At 46.8% G+C, this 23,848-nt stretch overlaps 1 protein-coding gene across 4 annotated transcripts in view; it reads right to left on the minus strand.

Annotated features, from left to right (window-relative positions):
* The window catches only part of LOC118770487 (DENN domain-containing protein 5B-like), an 82,143-nt gene that overhangs the window by 28,267 nt on the left and 30,028 nt on the right, over nucleotides 1-23,848 (minus strand). For all 4 annotated transcript variants that reach the window (XM_036518200.1, XM_036518198.1, XM_036518199.1 and 1 more), the window contains exons 2-3: nucleotides 6,632-6,741; nucleotides 4,581-5,289 (exon numbers count right to left, since the gene is read on the minus strand). In XM_036518200.1, the coding sequence (XP_036374093.1) occupies nucleotides 4,581-5,289; nucleotides 6,632-6,741 (819 nt within the window). The remainder of the gene's footprint in view (nucleotides 1-4,580; nucleotides 5,290-6,631; nucleotides 6,742-23,848) is intronic.

A 23,848-nucleotide genomic window follows, 5' to 3' on the forward strand; every position in this document is an offset into this window, starting at 1 on the left:
AATCACAGGTTTACTTAATATATCACTACTGTATAATGACACACGACAACAAATGACAATATTTATTCAGAGACCAATATAATATGAAACTGAGGGGGAAAAATAAGGCCAATTACACACTGCCAAATAAGAATAGAGAGACTGTGATGGTGTTAATTTAAGAGATATTTCAGTTATACTGGTTTGTTATACTTCAGCAAACATATATGAACATTCCCAGGATAGCTGAGTCTGATTTGTGGAGCACTGACAGAAGGCTGCAATTAAGCCAATTGCCAACCAGCTCTGTGGAACTTTAGGACTTTCCCCTATGTCCTACAGGGGGCAGTATGGAGGATGGAGGGGTTTCCTTCAGTCCCACAGCATGTCCTTGGATGTAACTGTGGTGTGGTCAGCTCGTTGTGGCATGAGCTTAGTTAAAACCCTTTACCAATCTATACGCCTCTGGCTCAGTTTGCAGTACCAGGGGAGAGAGTTTCTTGGTGCACTGATGACCTGAAGAAAACCTCACACCATCCATTCAGAAACACAAGGCCGAGGTACGAGTTCATTTTAGACCAGGTCCCACATTTTAGACCAGGTCCCACATTTTAGACCAGGTCCCAAATCCTAAAAAAGCTTCCGACAACACTTCTGGCCTCTCACAGTCAGAGAGAAGGCTTCACAACTCCCGAGGGTCCTCATGAAACTTCACTTCTTGTCAAAACCAAACGCGACCTTTCCAGCCCTGGAGTTGGCTGAGAGAAAATTCTTTTCCTACTAATTCCCATTGAGTCACTCAATTCTGCTTGGTCTCATGCAAAATGCTGAAGTGGGGAGAGAGGCAATTTGCTTAATTAAGGAAGGAAAAATTAATTGGGGCTTTGGCAATCACTAGTCTTGTTTGCGCCTGTACAGTGTGAACATGAGAGAGAGAGAGAGAGAGGCAGAGAGTGAGAGAGACAGAAGAGACAAGGGGAGACAGAGAAGCTCAGGGAAATGTCTGAACATGTAATTTTGCAGTTAATTAGACTGAAGGGGAAACGTCCGCAGGGTTTGTCTCAGCAGGCAGAGGCGAGGATGAATGAGTCTGTGAGCGGGTTTCTGGCTTGCCTGGCCTTCGTCCAGCACAGCAAACCCACAATACCGAGGGTGAAAAGCCCTGGAGATACGGACGAGGGATTACTCTGGCCCCTGGCTGGACTCAGGCCTCAGGTTGCTCTCCGTGGAGCCTCATCCTCAGAGGGGTGGAACCATTACTGCTGTTCCTTTAGATTAATGATCGATTAATCGATTAATGATAGATTAATGATCAGCACACAGCTGGAATGACTGGTTATGCAGGAGCTCTTGGGAGTGGAACAGTCCCAGCTACCTGGGCAAATAAACTCCCCACACCTACACAAACCCACTCCTTTTAACCCTTTTGTTGTCATTTAGCAGTCAGTCTTATCCACAGCAAGATACATGCATACAGCAGGTTTTAACTGCTTATAATTTTATCCATTTATACAGCTGGACATTTAAGTGAAGAATTTATGGGTTGAATACTGTGCCCAAGGGTACAGCAGCAGTGGCCCAGCGGGGAATTGAACCAGCAACCTTTCGGTTACAAACCTTGTTTCTTCATTCTGAGAAGATACGGACGAGGGATTCGTTTTTCAATGATACACATTGCATTGTTTTTTATGTTAGGTCGTAGCACTGTGCCATCTCGAAATGTGTGGTTCAAATGAGGACTAACGTAAATGTTTTAGAAAAATAAATCTCAGACAATGGTTCAAGCAGCGCTTTTTCCCCCCCTCGCTCCCTTCTTCGGCTCCCTCCCTCTGATCTGGTTTCATGAACTAAGCAGAGATAAGCTGGAAGGAAGCCAGCCTACTGAATTCACTGCAGCACCCTAGATTTCACAGATAAACTGTGGCCATCATTCAACAGCGCTCTCTCATAACAGTGAGGCAATTAACTTTCTTTGATTCTTGTGATTGATTTAAGCTATTTTCCCCCCAGATTTGTTCCATCAAAGTCATTGCAAAAGATCACAGGTAATGAAAAAATAGATAAGGGGGCCATTTTATCACTGAGGTAATTCTTAATAATCTACAGAATGCTGACTAGAACATTGCTGATAGGGCATTCATATATTCAGGACACAAATCTCTGAAAATAAATTGAATCTCAATGGCAAATTCTTGGTAGCATATATGGACAATTGTAAATCCTGTTCACACTGACCCGTAAGGTAAAACATAATGTGGAAATGCAAGGAAATTGAAAGAACATCTCTTCATAGCTAACATAAACTGATCATATTCGTGGCTTCAACCATAACAAACAGTGAATGGTGCCAACTGGGTAACTGTGGCAATGGAGAGGGCAGACAGCAGCCCTGAACCACTGAAAGAACAGAGAATTCATGATCCAGTGGGTTGCGGGCAGATTTCACTGTGAATACTCAATCTGCTCGTTGAGTGCCTCTCGATATGGGACAGGCTGTTACAGACAGTACACACAGACACAGGAGGTCTCCAGTGGTCAGCACTGAAGAACCAGCCTGCCAGCTCAGCTGGGCCTCACCCTGTCCTCAGTGTCACAGCTTATTTTTCTCCCTTCTGCTAACACTGGATACAATATGCAGCTTTAGGCGCAGAACTGGGTCAGAGGAGGGAGCAGGCCCAGTGGCCGCATCTGTGGCAGAAGCAATCAGTACGGTGTAATCACTGCCAGCGGTGAGGGTGCCCGACTAGAACTGGGGTGCCGAGCCAGAGAGGATTAGGGACCTGGACTTCACAGTGCAGATGCCTCCTCTGACTCCTCTGAGGGGAGAGAGGCTGTTTGTTCGTGACCTTTAATTAGTCTGTTTGAGCCTCCACATCCATCTCCACTGGTCACAAGCTCCTGTTGGTCTTTTTTGATCTTCCTCCCTTATATCTCTCTCGCTGGAGCTGGAATAACAGATCAGAACAGCTGGCACTCTGGGCACACACACTGCCCTGGGACAGGAAGGGCAACAGGTATTTCCTCCTGTACGACTGCTTTCCACATCTCTCTCAACTGGCAAAAGCCAGCATCTCAGCAAAAGCCAGCATCTCAGCGGATCACTTATTGTGACATCGTGATGACGTCACAATAAGGTGTCTTGCTGTGTATCCACCGCACCAATGAGAGAGGACCACTGCTTCGAAACCATCAGGCTCAGCTGCTGACATAAAATAAAGCATGAGCTGCCTGCTCAAATACCAAGTTCCAGAGAGCCTCTCTCACCACCGTCTTCCTGGTAACCACTCCTGGAGCTCAACCAGCCAATCCAAGCATCCGCTTGACATACAGTGTGGCAGTGTGGCACAGCCCGGATGTGACCAGCCAACCCCCAGTCTGAACACAAGCGCCCATTCAGACGGCTGGGCTGGAGGAAGCCCCCACTCTCCAGCCACATATCCCAGCACCACAGATGGGCAATGTGTTCCCTGTTTTTTCATTAGTGGCAGATTGATGCAGAGACAAGACCATACGAGCCCTGTGACACGCGTACTTCACAGGAAGTACAGCACGGAAGAGATACTCTGCAGCTGAGTGGACAGGCTAAACGAAACAATCAAATCAGGATACATTTTACAGCTGAAGTCATGAAATAATAATTTTTTAAAATTATCACTAATAACAACGACAATAACGACGACAACAACACTAACAACAATGACAATGATAATAATACCAGTGACGAGCCAGAAAGAAAAACAACCTGTACATTTCACAATCTGTACAATCTGAATTATTCCATTTCATGAGTGTTTCAGTTGCTAGTTAATAATGCATGGGCCTCATTTTTAGCAAAAGCACAAACCACATTAATAATAATCATGAGACTGACTGATAGGAGAAGACTAGATTGGTGTCATTTGTTTTTCCAGGCATAGAAATTGGGCTTTTCGCTCAGCATAACAAGGGCATCCAGCGTTGAATCCGTTTGATGTATTACAGCTAATGAAAATCTATTCCTGGAAAAGAAATTTTAATATCTGGACAGATGCCTTATGACCTAAAATAGAGAATGGAAGTTCAATCACCCTTTATCAAGGACAATATAAGCTGGAAAACAAATAAAATCTATATAACTGCCTTTGTACCAAAGATATTTCACCTTTTTCTGTTTAAGAGGAAAAGTTTAATATAAAATAACTACTGGGGCTGCAAAAGGGCTACTGGCCAGAGGAGGACTGTTCCCATTTGCTGAGGCAGTAGGTTAAAGGACGAGCGGATCATGAATAAAGGAAGCTTACAGTGACTGTTAAAGCCAGAAGAACAGCCAGGTCCACAGCCTATTCAGCAACACAGAGTTACTGTGTTAAACTAAAGTGCACCTGTGGAGTTTTTATTCAAAAGAATAAAAAGTGACTACATTCAAGGTAATTCTTCTCTTTTTTGGGGTTGTACATTAGCAAAATAAATTGAGCAACTGAAAAAATAACATAGCGACATAGACCTAGTGAGCGTTCTCAACAAATTCCTTAGTTTAAAAACACTTCCTGCCCCAAACAGCACCAGAGTGGAATCTAAGCGCTGGCAGCGTGCACATCACCACGGTAACAGCAGTCCCCTACCTTGCGAGTAGAGCAGGATCTGCATCTCCAGCAGGGCACAGGTGAACACCTGCACCAGGTTCTCCACGCCCAGCAGCTGGAAGGCGTCGCCAAGGGGGAAGTCGGCCAATGGGAGCTCCGCGGGGCCAGGCCGCTGGCAGACGATTGGCTCGTAGACGCCGTGGAACTTGAGGGAGCGCCCCGGCGGCGGGAGGGGCACCTCGTACAGCAGGTTGTGGACGTAGCTCTCCAGCGGCAGCGGCGGGGGGCGGGGCCCGGCCACGGCACGGTGCAGCTGCGCCAGGAAGCGCCGGCAGGCGTGCATGAAGGGCATGGGCGTGATCAGGCACAGCGCCTTGGAGGCGTAGAGCGTGTCGCGCGCGGCGTCGTACGCCCCGCAGCAGCAGCCCCGCCCCCCACAGGCCGGCGGCGGGGGGGCGTCGGCCTCGTCCAGGCTGCTGGCCAGCGAGTCCATGCTGGAGGAGGAGGAGGAGGAGGAAGAGGAGGAGGAGGAGGAGGCGCAGGCGCTGCCGGAGGTGTGCTCGGCGTGGTGCATCTGGTAGAGCGTCTGCATGGCGGCGCGGATCTGCGCACTGCGCACCTCCTCGTAGAAGGTGTGCACGAAGCCGTAGGTGCGTGTGCCGTCCTCCCGCGTGATCAGGAAGGAGTAGAAGCGCGGCTCCCGCTCATCCGCCTGCGTCCGGAACGACAGGCCTTTGGGCATGCAGAGCTGCGGAGGGGGGGGGGGGGGGGTGGGGAAGGGAGGGAGGGGGGGAGAAAGGGGGGTCTTTAACACCCTGCCCTTTCATCTCTCACACACACGGCACCCCCCGGGTCACGGGTCCGCGTGGGCGTTTATCTGGGGTGAACACGGACAAAAAAGCCGAACGAAAGCTTTCCCACCTCTCCTGCGCGGTAGACGGAGAACTGCAGCCTCATCGCACACGTGAGCACAATTTTAAAACTACAGCCGCCCTTGAGATGCCGCGCTTAATGAAGGCGTAAAACACGGAGGCCTCGCTCCCCCAAATTGGAGCAGGCGCTGCTGTTGTGCAGAATGACTCAGAGCGCAGAAAACGTAATTACTCCTCCGTCTCTGCATCTCGCATCCTCATCTCTCTGCCTTCTCTATGTTCATTAATTAAAAGTAATCAATTCACATCAAGCAACCGATTACTCTTTCACATTTCAACAGTGTTGCGGGAGCAGAATCTGACAAACAAAGTGGAATAACAATGATTTAGGTAAGTGCAATTAATCCTTAATTGTGCCCTGATTTTTCCGATATATTAATAATCATAACTTCACATGCCGACAGACTGCGTACATATGCAAGAACGCATCCCTCAAATTTTAATTAATTTCTGACATATTTCAGTTACGGAGCTGACACCAGCGTTACAGACTGTGCACTGTAGAGACAGAACAGCTCTACACTGTGTTTCCCCTGAGTTGAGAAATCTTACTGCAGCTGCAGTCTGTCCTGCCTTGATGTGTCCATTGGGCTCATAATGCAGGTCACTATTTGGCAGAGAACTACCCACAGGAGAACATGTACAATGGCCATTCCCATGCAGGCAAAATCAAAGTACAGGCGCTCAATAATTTATCAGTGCTGAGCCAGGCGTCGAGAGACAGTTGAGCCTGCAACGGAACCTATGACCTTGTATGGTCATGGGAAGGTGATGCAATGGATCACTTTCCATTTCATTCTCTTGGAGCAGTAACAGAAGCCTCTCCTGCCTTTCTAGTGGACAGCAAGGCAAATGGCTGCTTAACTAGGGATACGTTGTGGGACACTGGCTTGACTGGGTGACAGTAGGGGTCAAAACATAAGGCACAAGCCAGTCCATGTTTCCTAAACCCCATTTACCCTCCCCAAAACCCCCGTTACTGTGTCCTAAACCCCTTTTACTCTCCCAAAAACAGCGCTTACTGTGTCCTGAACAACCTTTACTGTCCCATACATTTCCTTCACTGTTCCCTGAGCTGCACTGCCTGTCTCCCAAATCAATTTTGTACTCCCTAAACCCCGCTTCTTGTCCCTCATCGCACACACTCCTTTTACTCACCATATTGACTGCATCCTGGTCGAAGGGGTTCCACTCGACATTCTCCGGGAAGTGAGCGAGGACTTTGGACTTGAAGGTCCTCTTGAGGGGGCTCTGCTCAAAGTTTTCGCCTGGAAGAAACGGAGGAGGAGAAATTACACCTCCGTCACTGATTCCTCCATAATGCTGTGGTCGTCCTGTTCTATTAGGGCACAGATGATGCATGTCCAACAGGTGCAGTGGGACAGACAGCTAGCTGAGAATAAGGCTGCACATATGACTAAAAATGCCACAAACATATACATACAGGACATAAGATAAAATAACTACGACTGAGGAATACTGAAGGTAGGCTGAAGAAACCCATTATTCCCATTCATGTTATTATAAAGACTGAACATTTCAAATATCAGAATTCAATTTTCAAACAATCCATAATTCCACGTTAAACATATAGGAAGAAAACAATCAATAAATTGCTTTTAGAAACACGCAAAGAATGCAGGGGTCTTGGGTGGATGAGGATAAGTCACATTTGAAGCAGGTAAAAGGGAGACGGGGACAGATATTTCTTTTGTAATGTGTGTCCTTCATCGGTGACTGAGGCAGCAATCTGACAAGGGCGAAAAGCCTGCTGAGAACGTTTCAGCCTTGAGCCAAAACAAACACAGTCTTGGGAATTCTCTTCAGACAAGCAGCCTATATGGAGTAAATGAAGCTCAAATTCAGCTGTGATAAAGTGCAGAGAGAAACAGAAAACAGAAAGAGAGAGAGAGAGGGAAGAGGGGAGAGAGAGACAGAGAGAGACACAAAGACAGAGAAAGAGAGAAAAAGAGAGAAAGAGAAAGTAATCAGAAGGAAATGAGGGGGGTGGGGGGAAGTACAGATCTGAGAATTGGAAAGGAATGAGGGTGTCAGCCCTTGGCTGTGGAGAAAAATGGCCTGTTGATGCCACTGCTGCCTCTGCAAGGCTTTGATTTAGCCCACCACCACACTCATCGCTCCAGTCTGCACTACCTGCACACATTCAAGCGTGAAGCACCGGACACAGCACTTACAACACTCACAGGGGACGGGGACCACAAATCAGACACACTGATTTACAGAGGAGGGGAGGCAGAAGGAAGCCCAGAGGAGGATCACTTTGCACAGCGCTGTGGTGACGACAGGAAAATGATGCATTGTGGGTACTGTAGTCTTTGTCGCACCTAGGGCATAACTGTGGGAGCACATTGTTGCAGATGGAAGGGGGGGTTCGCTCATACTGAACGCCGAGGTACAGACACGCGCAGTCAGGCCCCATGCTGAACCCAAACGCACACGGCCCGTTCGCCGCCCTCTGACACCCGGCGATGCGGAAAACAGAGCGGCAGCAGAACGGGTTTTATTTCTCTCTTCATTAACCGGCGATGCGACGGGAAGCGATAATTAAAAGCGCAGCAGTTCTGGGAGGATCCGACGGGTCTGAGTCATAACACAGATGGGGGGCTCTGAGGTCACGAGCAGGCGCTGAGCAGCTGACGACCGTGGAATGGCGAGTCTAGCCGAACAGCTGAGGGGGGCGAATAGTGTGCAGTCTGTTGAGCATTGCAGAGGGGGAGGCTGTTTCACAGCAAGGACACAGGCAGACAACGCTGCATTCAGGAAAATGAGGACGGAGTGATATATTCTATAAACACCCCAAATTCAAGGAGTTGAAGCAAAATAAGCTCAAATGACACTCACTGTAATGCAAGTTACATACCTAATTTAATAAATATACCATAAAAATTGCACATGTTACATTCAGCTAGTTCTGGTCTTTGAAATATATCACCATTTCGATCGACGACCTTCTGAATGTTCGATTTGGTCCTTGATTTGGTTAATCAGTGCCCTGGAGGTACCTCCACAGGGAGCAGAGAACTTGTGTACACAGCGTTAATGAGTGCAAGAGGTCTTACTTCCCACAGCTCGGAGTGAGTCTCTCTGTGCTGTGTCCCGAGAGAAAGATGGGACAAACTGTCATTTATGTCTGATAATAGGACTGAATGCATGGGGTCACAAGTGATTATCCATCACCTTTCTGTTCCTGTGCCGCCAATGCTCCTGGGAGGGGGGGGGGGGGCATGAGGGGGGGGGGGGGGGGGGCATGAGGTGGGGGTGGTGGGCTCGATGGAGAGGAGGGTGTTCGTTCTCCACCTCAGAGATCATTTACTGAGTTCAATAATGGCAGTTATTTATCTGAACAGAGTGAAAGCACAACATGATCCTACAGCATTTCATGTGACACTGTGGGGGTTAAAACATTTATGACTGTAATGCTTTAATGTTGTTAAGGAGATTTCCAAAAAAAAAACACTAGCTCTACATAATTCAAGGTGAATCCTTGTCTGATGGTAGGAATTCAGTACTAACAAATGAGCGTGGACATATTTATTTATATTTAGTTTATATTTGGGTATATCAACATAATTAACATTATGATCATTATTCAAATTTATAAATATCCTGCTTGTATACCTCATTCATATCCAGCTGTAAAAGCATAAAAATATCACGGTAGTGACACTATGCCTCAGGTTCTGTTCTGAGTGTCATCTTAAGGACGTTTCCAAAAAATGGAACAGCATTACTCTTCACTTGAATGTTACCAAACAGTTGTACGCACATGGATGCGCACGCGCACACACACGCACACACACGCACACACGCGCACGCACGCACACGCACGCACACGCGGACACACGCGCGGACACACATATACGCACATACACACATACACGCACATGCACACACATACACGCACATGCACACACATACACGCACATGCACGCACATGCACGCACGCACACGCACACTAACACACACATGCACAAACACATGCACACACATATACACACACACAGAACTGAGCAGTGTTGACTCAAGCACTGGAAATGGCCACAGATGAGAGAGCATGACCTTTGGGGAAGCGGGGAACGTGCCCGCAGATAACACTCTAATTCAGCCTAATGCTTCAGGCGAGCTGAATGACAAACACTGCCTCCCACAATCCCCTCCACCGATCCAATCTATAAAACCTATTCACAGAGCATGCAATGTTAATCACAGAAATAACTACATCAAAATTCATAATCCATTGGCGGTCTGCACATTTAATAAAAAAGCCCTTACAGTAATAAAGACTTGGTAATGTTAATTGGATTTAGAATTTACTTTATTTAATTATTAATGCCCCTAAATCCCTGAGGCAAATAAACTTAATCAAACACTGAGCACTAGCCCATGGCAAACATAATGAGGACAGATAAACTGATATTTATGTGGGCTGGTCTGCACAGTAAATGCCAATGGCTCAAGACCCATGTGCTTCAGACACATAAACTAAAAATGTTCATTTTAGCGACAGATACACATTCCCAGATTAAAGTACAGGTTGTATTGTACAACTCCTGCGGGTCACGAGAATGATTCCTGGATACGACATTGATGTTGTACTCTTGCACAAGGTGTTTCACCTGAAAATCTCCAAGGAAAGTCATTGCATATGAATGTGTACAACACACCATTATAAGTACTGATGATCACACGTGAATGAGGTCACTAACCAAGACAATATCAGATAAATGCTGCTGGTTTTACAGAAACTCACCTCTCTGTCTCAGACTGTGAAGCTAATTAATAAAGATTCCTATTAACTTAATATACAGCTCAATATAAGATACATATTATACAACATAACACAAAACCTAGGAGGTAAAATAATGTGAATTCAAGGTGAGCCTATTCAAACAGAGAGCTTTGTTTAAGATTTTAGTTTTCACTGTCTAAATGATCCCACATGTCTCCAGACCAATCCAATGCTGAGGAATAATCTGTAGGGCCTAATCTCTAAACTGATTGGTCGAAAGTTGGTAAAGGGGTGTGGTCTTTCAGATCAATCATTCTGAAGCATGTAAGCAAGCTGTGTGGAGACCCCGATGAGCCTGAGAAAGGCCAAAATGACCAGCTAAATGAGCTGATAGCACACTTTGCACATGCGTAAATAAAAACTGGACAGCTTTAACATGGCATGTGTGTATTATCGCTTTTGAAAATTACCATTACCTTTAGATGCATCAATTAATGGCCCGTGATCACCTACATCAACAGAAATGAGCCATTTTCTCCTCTATTTCCTGTATAAACACAGTAAGCTGGCGGCGCAGGGAAGTGCTCTGCCTAGAGCCACAGCGCCGAATGAAGGAGGGGGCGATTTCGAGCGCTGTCCGACATGATAAACATGCCCCCCGGCAGACGATTAGGAGGACACCAACCCCTCAATCCCAGAGGACACCATCTCCACGGCAATGTCACTTCGCTTCCACTTGTAGCAGCGTTATCATCAATACCCGCCGTCTCTGTTTAGTATGCTCTCCGCCTTTCGCATCTGAGCGAGAGGAGTCGCTGTCTGGACGATGGAGTGAGGATCTCTCTATTCCCCCGTCGCCCCAAAGCGTGCCAGACCCAGTCTTTTAAACCGGGCCCTTCCTGGTGCAGCTGTGCCCCCCGCTCCCACCCCAAGAGTGTGAGGGTCCACCAAACCGGTCCCGCACAAAGAGGCTATGGAGAGCCGAACAGTGGCTTACTGTTAAACAGATTCTGAATGCTGTGATTCTGTACACAGCACACTAAAGCACAGTACAAAACACTCATCCTCATCAGCCCCTTTTGGGAAATTCAATGGTGGAAGCTGGAACTGAAGTCAATGTGGAGCAGAAAAAGAGAAAAATACTTGGGGCTATGTGTCTGGATTAGGAAATCAACTAGAAGCCTTACAGAAGGCATCATTTAAATTATTTATACTGCCTGTTTAATACTCCGGCAATGTGTTGTGTCAGCAGTTACTATACGCCATATAATTATTCCTGTCAAATTAAGAAGAAACAATTTTTTAACTTGGATGAAAAATATTCATCAATGTCATTTATAATGCACTATTACTGACATGATATCAATAAAAATTGAAGAGTGTTAATAGATTAGTCCGTAAAACAGCAAAATAACTCTGGTGCTATGTGCTGGTAAAAGGTACACAGTAATTAAAAGATTCAGAGAGAAACATGTGCACTGTGTCCACGGGTAGGTTTGGACCCTGCCATTACAAAGCACAGTTAGAACCACAGTGACTGTCTGAGAACAGAAGGTTGAGGGCTGACATGAACAGACACAACCCCAGCGGTCTCCTCACTTCCTACCTGTGAAAACAACACCTCCACAATCACCTGCGACACACACCTGAGAGTGTGAAAGAGGGAGGTGCAGTGGCACATCTGACAGCAAGAGCGAGCCTGCACACCACACACACACACACACACACACACAGGCAAACTCATACACACACCTGAGTGGGCGAAGGACAACAATGCACATCATTGCATTGACAGAACACCAGAGGGTTCAAAGGAACCAAAGGAAAGTGACAATATGGGAATGTAAGGGTAGTAGACAAGAAGAACCTAAGGCTGAATGTTGGCAACTAAACCCAAAGAGAGAAGGCTAGATCTACCAATCACTGCCCAGGGGAGTGGCCTTCTCACCTGAGGACCAATCAGAATATGAAGAGTGGGGAGGAAAGGACATGGAGGCAGAGCTGGCCTGTACTGAAGATCCTATAGTAAGATACTCTGCCACACAGAAGCCTTTGTTATAGCTTTCATCAAGAGGTGGAGGGAGGCAGTGGGCACTTGGAGGCGGAGGGAGATTAAGAGTCGGATAAAGAGGCAATCAGGATGTATTTCCTCCAGCAGGTCTGCATGACTATGTGAGCAGATTCACGCCTCACTCCGAGGGACAGCTCTCTGTCCTTATTCGGGAGCTGTCTCCGCTCATTACAGACTCCATCACTCTGCCGGCACTGCGGGGGCCTCCCTCCTGAAGCCCGGCCCCTTCCTCAGTCTCCGCCCGATGGGCCCTGACAGCTGCCGTGGGCTTGGGGAATTGATTACAAGCCTCGGCTTTCACAGGAAAGCGTGGGAGAGACAAGGGGGTTGCCTGTGTTTATTGGTGGCACGGATGAAAAATGCAGATGGTTTCTGAGACGCGTTTGCTGGTTGTCATAAGGAGCGGAGCAGGAGGGAAACCTGTAAACATCTCGGCCGCAGCAGAGCACCACACTGTGTGAGACTGCATGTGTGTGTGTGCTCAGATGTGCGTGTATATGTGTGTGTATGTGTGTGCGTGTGTGTGGGTCTGTTAATGACAGAAAATGAATCCCAAATGCATGCTTTCATCCACTTGCCGTCTGTTCTTTGGGGGTTATGTTCCACGTTACTGTTATGATTTCAGGAAACGTTTGACACTGATGCCCTTAAATGAGGCCCTTAACCTTCAAACAAAGGCTGTGCAGTACAGCAATCTCAGTGAGGGTCTTCAGCGTGCGTTCTCTGGGGCAGCTCTCTTTGCTTTGAAAATGCCTAGAGAGGGCAGTTGGCTTGTCCTCAGCTGCCTGCTGTTAGCTGTAAGCTTCCTAGGGCTTTGCTTTTAATATTCAGCTGTTGTTCATATTAAGGTCACAAATACCGCAGACTGAAGCGCTTTCGGTGCAGGTCTCTGGGGTGTGATCTTCTGCACAGCTGCGCTCTGTGTTTACCCAAGGAGCGCCTGGTAAACCTTTTATCTCACGGAAGCGCGATCTCTCCAGCGCTGGTGTTGACTCCCGTTCCTGGGGGCCAATCGTAGCGAGCTGGCACACGGCAGGCTCCAAACGGAGGCCAGTCCTTCGGCTTTGGCAAGGACCGGACAGTCCAGCGGGGAGCACGGAGGCTGGACCTGAAACCCCTCCGGCAAAATGACTCATTTCTATGTGGCTCGCGAGATAAACGCTTGGAAGGAAAAAAAAAAACGACAAAAAAGAACAACAGAGGGAGAAAAACAAAGGACAAAAACAGGAAAAAAAAGACAAAGGGGGCGGACCGAAATCCTTTCATTATGCGTCGGGGAAGGCGGGTAAAAATAGCTCCTGTTGGGGAGGAACTGATCTGGAATAACAAGCGCAGCGGAACCTGACCCACATTCACCACCACAGATCTGGAGAGGGGGAAGAGCGGAAGAGAGGAGGGGAGGAGCGGAGGGGTGAGGACGGGAGGCTGGCGGCGAGGGCTCCGGGGGCGGCAGCCTTAGCGCCTGCCCGCAGCCTCCGTTGGTTTCGTTACCTGCGTTCGCAGCCTCGGGGCTCCTGCCCTGGCGGTCTGCCTCTAGCCATCGGTACAAAGCTACGGTCACACGAGCGGAAAACAGACAGACAGACAGACAGACAAAAAAAAGAGCGCGTGTGAAACCAAGCAGAAATGAAATGATGCATGAGCCAAGCATGAAAATGCACACGGATTTTACAGAAACAAACGCTGTGCTGACATGTACGAGCGCGATCATGGAGCGGCACACATGCAAAACAAATTACAGCTTAATTACCAGCCAGCATAACTCCAGCGGCAGCGTTAGTGCATGGTTGTAGTAAAACACGATGCTTCCAGAGAATCAGTAAACTGTATATCGTGTGATCAGACTATTCTCTTTGTGTAGTCTCTCATGTACAGAAAAAGGTGTCTGAAATCCCCCAGCAACACAGGTTTAAGCCATTTCCCACACGTGAAAGCTCAGCAAGAACAACAACAACAACAAAAAAAAAAAGATCAGCGTACATAGCTGATCTCCAGAACCACACACTGGATTCAGGAGTTCATAATCTGTGCATCCCTGGCTCAGATTATAAAGTCTATAATATACTCAGAGGATGGGGTGAGGCAAATCTGTCCATCTTTCCTGCCTAATCTCACCAGCTCCCGTGAACAGATGCAGCACAGTGACAGAGTCAAGTCAAGAGAGTCAAGAGAGATTTTATTGTCAGCCCATCCATATACAGTATACAGTAGGGCTGAAATAATGTGTCCCTGGGACCCATGGTGCTACATTCAATCAACTGAATAAATACACAAGACAATAAATAGACAATAACACGACAATAAATAGACAAAATAACAAGACATCAAATTGTAAAAGTGGCAGACAGAGGAGTGCAAGTAAATATGTAAACAGATTACACCTTTTAAAGTGGCTGTGTGCATTTTAAATTTGGGGTGGGGCATGCTGTGCTCCGGGGGTGTGGCCCATCTGTGGATCCCCGAAGTGACATTAGGACTTGAGACACACGGGCCTTTGGACTGGATTGTGACAGCTGTGTAGCCCGATTCCATGGTCACAGCACAGGACTCTGGGGAGCAGAGAGGGCTCCCATGGCCCTTAGACTCTCAGCCCAATTTTAACAGTGTCCCTGCCAACTCTCATACACCAAAATAATCAGGAAAATCAGACACACCATCAGATACTGTACTATTCGCTCTGTAGATACGGTACTTCAGAGACAGATGCCCCAGCTGAGAGGAATTGACTGTCAGCTGTGATCATGTCCTTTTCCCATGATATGCAATGGCTGATTTTTCTCCGAACACATTTCATTCCTATGGTGTCTCATTAGGCTTGCCCATTTCAGGAAACTAGGTTAAAGATTACTTTTATGAATGAAATTAGCTGTAAGCGCGAGCATGCCAGTCTCAGATTTGATCATGCTGCTGAAGGCGCTGTTGATGAGTGAACCGTCAGCCGATTTCTGTGGGTTTATCAAATTACCCACAATCCATGTGCTCTCCAAAATGAGCATGATTGACATGTCGTGACTTGATCACCACTGTTCCTCATACTCCCCATGAAATGCTTTTACACACACACACACACACACACACACACACACACACACAGCATACAGCCCAGTTTCCCCCATTTCAGACCCAGCCATTGGTCTGGATATAGAGAGACAAGAATAAAAATCTTTAGCTATTAAATCCCATCCAGACGCTTGTCAAAGCCAGAGTGTGATATCCACGCTCAAAAGAGGCCAGGCGTCTGCAGCACTGTTCTAAGTGTTACAGTTTGTCCTCACTGTGATGTGACAGTTAACCCTGCTCTCATTATCACAGTCTGTTTGAAGCTCACTGTCACAGTTAACCCGGAACTCATCAACACAGTCTGTCTGGTCTGCAGTCACAGTTAAAGCAGAACTCAACAGAATTTCATCTGTAGAATCTGTCCTGATCATATACAACGTATCAATTACATTAGCGTATTCACATTTAATTACAGGGCTAAGACAGGTCTTTGCCTACAGCAGGCAAAGCTTATGTGTAACCCCTTCAAAACATTTTAATTTCAGGCCTCCTCAGGAAGAACACAAATATTCTTTAAAAAAATAAATAAATAAATCAAATAAACCCAAATTCCTCCTGCCTGGTTAGCGTAAAATGTCAGGTGTCAAACAAGCATATGCAGGTAACACAACACTGTATGGAGAGGAGACAACTGCACCACCGTTAAGGGGCAGCAGCAAGCGTACTCTGATGGCAGGCAGTGTTAGCCACCATCACACTGAATAAAGCTCTTGCTTTTGATCGCTCGCCATTGGGCGAGCCGCAGCTGGCTTTGTCACTTGAAAGCACACGGTGTTCCCCTGAGAAAAGCGCGAGCCTGTGGCTCGTTCAAAACTCCATGCGTCTGAGGAACGCTCACTAAACAGGAGAGGAGAGAGGAGGGGAAAGGGACAGGCGGAGGAGAAGAATAAGAAGGAAAAAAAAAGGAGAGAGAGGGGAGAAAAACGTCACATTAACTCTGACGTTACTCCAGATAAGCCCCAAGTCAGGATTCAGCGAAACAGACATCGGTGTAGCCTCAGTCAGCTCTGCAATTCAGTGTTACAATGCCCTATTGACCACAGCAATGCGCTGGTGTTCCTATCAACAGGCGAATCAGAGAGCAGCCATTGTATTGGGATGTTAAAGAGGGATCCTTTTAAAACAGAAAAGCACACACACACAGTATGGATTTCGTGGATACAGGTTCCCAGTCACAGGACGATTAAACAAGTCGAGCTGAGTTTAGGGAGCGAGAAGGGCCGCGTCTACTGAATGGGGAACTAATTAACAGACAGAGTGAACAGGAGGATGTGGAGCCGAGTGACTCGATTGTGACTCTGTATTTATAGCACAGTCGCTCCATAGGGTTAAGTCAATACAAACCGCATACCATAGGGATTATTGTTGCTGGGGAGCTATGTCAGCTTCTGTTCTTGTCAAACGAGTAAAGGGCAAACCAAGCTCTTTAATTAAATGTGATTTACAGAGCTATGACATCAGTTTGTGAAGCAAACAGAGTGAACTCTTTACATATCATATACTCAGTTGACAGTTGCTAACTGCTTTCAAGTAATAGGGACTTGATGGATGAAACTTCACATAAAGCAAGACAGCATTAAGGAGCGTTTCTTTAGATGTTTTACATTTTTTATTTTAGTTATTAATTGATTTTACTATTATATGTACACCACATTTTAGTTGTTTTTAGCAATGTTATACTTCTAAGAATTTTGTATTTGTTTATGTATACTACTGTAAAGGCCCAAATCACTCGAATGCAGCCGAACTCCTTTCAAAAATGGACATGTGTCAGAGCGGGTCATGTGACCAATCCATCTGTGATCATCATTAGCAGAGGCGGAGACAGCAGACTCATGCATGCAGCTCGAACCTTCCTGCTGGATTCAGCCACAGCATCCCTCAGCCAATCACACATCCTCAGAGCCCAATCCACCCATGTTTCACAGCAGACGTACCGGTCAGCAGTACCGTTTCACACTATACTACCAGCGGCTGATAGCATCCACGGCCTCAAACTATCCTGCTTTCCTGGCATCCTTACAGGCCAGAAAATTCCACGGTCGCTCTTGGGGCAGGGCTTGGAGATAGGGGATTTGTAGTGTACAGGAAGGTCAGAGCAATGATAAAGTGTTGCTCCCTATGGGGGGGGTGGGTAGAGAGAGGCAGCCTGGCTTTAGTGCAAGGTCTTGTGTACGGAACCCTGCACTGAGAGAGGTTGACACCACTGTTGATTAATGCTGAGAGTGTTCAAAGTCTACCTTGCAAACCTCAGCGCTGTACAAACTGTGTTCACTTCATTAGTCAAGGAAGAAAAAAAAAAATGCAACCGCTGTGCCGTGACTCTTGTTAACGGGACACAAGGGGGGACACTGCGGTCGTTGTGCTACCATACAGCAGGCCTGAGAAACTGAGAAACTCCTGCCAGCTCCTCACTTATGTAACCCAATTCATCTGCCACTCACCAGAACCAAAAGGGGAAAATGCTGCATAGCCAAAAAAAAAAAAAACCCTGGGATTGCAGCCATCAGAGCAGCTTTGACACCTCAATACCTGAATACCTCAATCCCCCAACACAGGGATAAAAAACCCAAACATATAAAATGGCATTTTAATTTCTATTAAACTTTCACATCACTTGGACGATTTACATTACATTTGATTTCCAGCGTTCGTCATTTCAGGCTATAGGTTTAGGTGGGTACCTTTGGTATACAGATCTGTGTTGGAAATCCAGCTTGATTAACCAACAGCGCACTGTGCTTGAAGGGTTAAATTATTGTAAATATTATGGAAATATCATGGATTATGGGACTGCTGGTTGCCCGGAAGCTGAATGTGGAGCATAACTGCGGACCAGATGGCTTCTTCAACATGCCTCTATATTAAAACTACCGTGCTGGCCACTTACTCTCCCCTGTCCCAGATAATTTAGCAAACAGGAAGATAAAAGTGTGGGGTGAGAAAGCAGACACAAGACTAGATCTAAAGAGTGGTACTCCAGGGCAGGTTTAACATAGACATTAATTTGTAAAATCCCAACTGTTTTAAATTCTTAACTGCATGTGTTGTAACTAATGTAAAAATGCATGTAATGCAATGTAAACAGAAGGATATGTCACTGCTACAGCTATACTAGATTTCCCTCACCCTGGCCAGATGGTAAAATTATACTGAGCAGGGGGTCTAGCACAGGCATCCCCTTCAAAGCCTCATGGGTAATGAATTAAATATCACCCATTCATGAAACCACAAGGAGGATAAAAGAATGAACACCACGAGAGAGGGGAAAAAAAAAACCTCTGGAGTCCTGACTGGTGTCGTCCCCAGTTCAAAAGCATTATAAACCTGACCTGTCATCCAATCAAAGGAGACAGGGGCACTGTGGAACACTCTCATTTCACCCACCCAGAGGAGTGATAGGCTGAAATATTAATGAGACCCGCCCTGCCCAGACCGCAGCTTGGGTAGTACTGGAGAATGAGAATGAGGCCCTAACAGGCAGCCACAACAGAGGCTGTGGGTAGAGGGAGACAAACTGATCTGGGTACACCACCTCAGGTGATGCCGCCGGACATTCAGGCGCTGCGGAGAAATACCCTAACTTTTAACACCTTCTACACGCTGGTCTCCACAGGCACACAAATACATTGTGGAGAGGCTCATCCACTCAATCACTGACACTGAGATGAATTAGTAATGTCTGCTGTGTCTTCACTAACAGGAGGCATTGCAAACACCCACAGAGTGCCTGAAGATTGGCACCAGAACTGTGTGGCCAAGGACAGTCCAGTCAGAATCTGTGGCACTGCAGTATCACATAATACAAGATTTCAGCAATGAAGTATAGCAAAGGATACCTAAACAAAGCCCCATGACCCTATGCATTTTGTACTGAAGATCACGCCTCCTCAAGTGGTCTCCTCACAACCGCAACCCAGACCAATTTAACCTCGCCCGTGTCACCAAAAACCCCTTCCGGGTGACAACATCACCGCATCAAAGCAGAGCCCCAAAGAGAAGAGCTCGCCCCCCCCCCCGACAAGCACCAAATCTACCTAACATCATTCTGTCCCTCCACATGGTATAGTCTTATCAACAGAGGATTCTCAGGGTTTTGTAGCACAAAGTCTTTTTTGATCAATACAGTGGATTGTCTGTGGCTCCTTTAAGCAGAATGTAGGCTATCTGTGGTCCTCATAAGCAGCCTGTAAGTTATCTGTGGTCCTCATCAACAGACCGAGCTAGATTGTGATTCTGCTTCAGTGTCACTTTGGAAAACACCCCTGCTCTATGCTCTGAGCTGCCTGTGGTGCTGAGTCAGCCCAGCTCTGCTTAGTCACGCAGGATCCCGCACCTGAAGGTCAAAGGGTCAAATCCCTGACGATGCTGCAATGGTACCCTTGAGAAGGGCTCTACACCACTATTCACCATCACTTTAGCAAAACTCCAGCTGTATATAACCTTATCCAGGACACTTTACAGGTATTTTAGTGTTTATTTATTTATTTATTTATTGATTTCTTACATGAGAGCATCGTAAAGTTAACTGAATAAGGATATCTGCTCTGCTAATCAAGGGTTGCCAAAATAAAGTATTAGTAAGTCATTAATGAGTGAAGCACAACTCGGCCTCAGAAATTAAGGTGAAAGAGAAAGATAAGAATGGAGAGTTTGCGAATTCAGCAACCTGTGTTTCGCAGACATCCTCTTCACAAACCAGATCCTGCAGGACTCAAGTGGGCAGCTTCACAGAACTGTTGCGTCAGGGTAGCATAGGGCAGTGTAGCATGGGACTTGCAGCCGAAAGGCTGCTGGTTCAATTCCCACAAGGTACTTAACCCACAAGTGCCTCAGTAAATATCCAGCTGTGTAAATGGATAACGTGTAAAAAAAAAAAAAAAAAACTGTAACCTGTTCAAATCTCTCCGGATAAGAATATCTGCTAAATGCCAATAAAGTAAAGTAAAGAGAGACAGCACACATGCCAGTAGAGAAAGCAGGGCTCATTTTTCGCCGGCTATAATCCCACCCCAAAGGCATCTGAATGTCGGACGCCCCGCAGACCTCGGGCAGCCCTCCCCACAAACGAAAATTACAGCTCAGACACTCGAGCCTCAGACTGATTTCAGAGGAGTGGCGGGAGAGGAGAAGAGCCGCTGTGATAAAGTCAGTCACGGCGGGGGATTGCTCGCTGCCTGTGGATTTCTGTTTTAGGATGACGGAGGGCTGGGCGAACTTGCTCAGGAGAACTCATTTCAGACAAACGATTTCACACGGCATTTCAAAAGACAAACACAGGACAATTTATGAGGTTCATCTTCACAATTATATGGACTTGTAATAATCACTTTTGCCTTTGTAATAAGATTGCGGCGGTCACCGAAATTCAGGGCAATGGACAAAAGCGTTCCAATTTAAAACTCTTAGCGATGAACACTGTCATTATGTGCAACAGAAGGGCTTCGGAGGTTGAACAAGGCTCAGAGACGGATAAAGACGGAGGCTGCTTCTTGGAACGATCTCTGAGGCTGACAAAAGCGTTGCGTGCACCATGGCCAACAGCCGTGAGATCTACAAAGAGCATGCAATCATTACATCAGCCTTATTTAAAAACTCTGTCTTTGTAAGGTTGCCCTCGCAGAATCACATATTTTAAAAGTTTCTGTCATGCTTTCACAGGCTCTCTCTACCACACACACACACACACGCGCGCTCATGCGTACAAACAAGCACAAGCACACACACACACGCTCGCCCACACACACACACACAGACACAGACACACACACACACACACACGCACACACACACACGCTTGCCCACACACGCTCGCCCCCACACACACACACACACACACACACACATACACACACACAGGAGGTAACACGGCATTGTGGCGCTCTGATCCTCACACTAGGAGAGAACCCTGGGAGAATGCCAGAACCCAGCAGCATCCAGGTCCTCCCCTGAGTGCAGCTAACAAACGAACCTTTTTGTTTGTGTGAAGAGATGAGCATGAATGCCCTTTGTTCTGTTTATGTAGCAGGACAGCCAGAGCCTCTCTCCCGCTCCCGCCAGAGAAGGTCATCTCTCTGAGGGACACTCACTGGTCCAACGGTAAATACCACTGTAATGTGTCTATGAGTCCTGAATGTAGGAGGTGAAGCATCCTGGAACCAGGATGAGCCTGTGAAAGACAGCAGCCTCTAAGATGCTTTAAATCTGTCAACAACCCCCAATCTGTGGAAAGCCTACAAGTCCCAAGAGAAGTCCCTAAACATATTGGAGTACTGGAATCAGATCCCAGTCTTACCGCGCAAATACACACACACACACACACACACACACACACACACACACACACACACACACCCCTCATCTGAGTTAGTGACAGCATCACAGCCTGACAGGTGTGAAACCAGTCTTCTCTCATTCTTCTCTCTCTTCTTCGTCCATGGCCACGGTCTCCATCACTGCTGGTACGAACACATCTGCTCGTAGCACGTACACAGCCATATGCCCATCTCACTGTGCACACAGCAGCTCATCTCATCAGAGACACAGGCAAAGGCCTCCTTCAGAAACAATGCAAAACAAAAACAAAACCCGCAAAGAGGAGAGAGAGAGAGAGAAAGAGAGAGAGAGGGAGAGAGAGAGAAAGAGAGAAGGAAAATGATTCATTATTCATAGCAAGGCTTTGTTACAGTAACTGCTAACCCAGATCTAGCCACACAAAGGGATGGTTTCCAACACAAGAGATGCTTTTGTAGTTCTGTGGGGAACAGTTTAGCTTAGTCTAAGCATCCAGTCAACAAACATGCAGGCCTCTGTTTGATTAGATCACTGCTGTCAGTCAGCCATGTGGGGATGGAGTTTGGGGGAGGGGCCATACCCCGTCCAATCAAAGAGTTGCTGGACGAATCTCAGCCGTGAGATGATGTGGCAGAGAAGAGAGAAGAAGCTCTCAGCAGCAGTCTCTCTGAGAGCACAGATCACGAGAGTCCATGCCTGGGGCATGAGGGTGGAGTCAGAACGCAGACCTAAGCTCACATCCCGTCACAGAAAGCTGTCTGATTGCAGCACAGGCTTGTAAGTGATAGAGGAGCGCATTCTGCTTCATTCAGAAGCGATTTCCCTTACTGTCACTACAGAACCCTGTAACTTACAGATTCTAGCAGCATCTCCTCTACAATGGGAGCCTGCTCTCCTACTTCCTCCGAGGGCAGAAGGGGAAGATGGTTGGTTGGTAATGCTGTTAATTGGCACAAGAAGAGGTGCTGGATGTCAGCTGGGACTTTTTTTTTTTTTTTTTTACACAGCAGCGGCTGTGCAAACGGTTTTCTTTCTCTTAAGAGTTTCTGTCTCCGTCAATGACCCTCCTCAGGGTTTGAACGTGTGGCGACTTCATCTCGCGGACGGCGGCATTTCAAGAGCGCGTTACATGTTTGTAAATCATTCACAGCACACCATCACTTAGGGGAGGACGTGTGTATATTCACGTCGCCATCGCATTTCCGAAGGCGGAAAAAGCTTCGGCTTCAATTTGAGCTCGTTATTTCCCCCCGCTCCCTCTAATTGAACTCATGTTTCCATGTTTATGCAGCACATCTCGCAGACCAATTTTCTACTGGGGCCGAAAAATGGTTCCAGTTCATTCAGCATCGCTCCTGATAAATTGGATTATTCACCAAAGCGCCACAAAGCAATCCTTCTCTGACAGAGCAATTCTCCGCTGCCTTTGTCTCATCGTGCTGTTTATGCAGAGAGGTTTCAACTCAATTCTGTCTTAGACAAATACTTTACACCAGGAAAAAAAAATCTCACTATCATGAATAATAATGATGCCTGCCATTGTTGTAACTCTCTCCAATCTGAGACATAAATCTCTCCTCGAACATCTGTACACGTCTAACAGCGACTGCCATTCTCTTATAAAGAAATTCAATTTGATACAATATAAGGACTTTTCACTTTCCACAATGAAAAGGCAGAAAATTGGGTATTGCTAGAAAGGCCCTGCAATTCAACAGGAATCATACTGGACTTCAGAAATCAACATTTTGATCCTAAGTTCCAGAATACTAGAATGGAGAGTGAAGAACATTCCCTATAGGCTCATAATGACCTCTGACCTCTAGGGCGCCTCCTGTCTCTGGGTTCCAATTTCTCCCTTGCACTGTAAATACATGTAGACAGGGAGCAGCAGTATTCAGACCTCTACAAAACCCTGTCTCTTCCTGTTTCTCTTTATTCACCTTGAGAGGCCCTACTGCAGCAGGCTCTGAATCTGTGGAGGTAGGAAGCTAAGGACACAGAACTTTCCAGTCACCTGGAGTCTGTATGTTTCTACATCATCTGTCCTCACTGGAGAGGTCAGACTGGTGTTCAAGTACTGGCAGAGAGAGAGAGAGAGAGAGAGAGAGAGAGAGAAAGGGGTGAGTGAGAGAGAGAGAGACAGAGAGAGAGAGACTCGCTAACGAGGGGAAGATGTCACTTTGAGTCACTGCATAAA

The sequence above is a fragment of the Megalops cyprinoides genome, chromosome 23, assembly GCF_013368585.1.
Source record: "Megalops cyprinoides isolate fMegCyp1 chromosome 23, fMegCyp1.pri, whole genome shotgun sequence".
Taxonomy (NCBI): Eukaryota; Metazoa; Chordata; class Actinopteri; order Elopiformes; family Megalopidae; genus Megalops; species Megalops cyprinoides.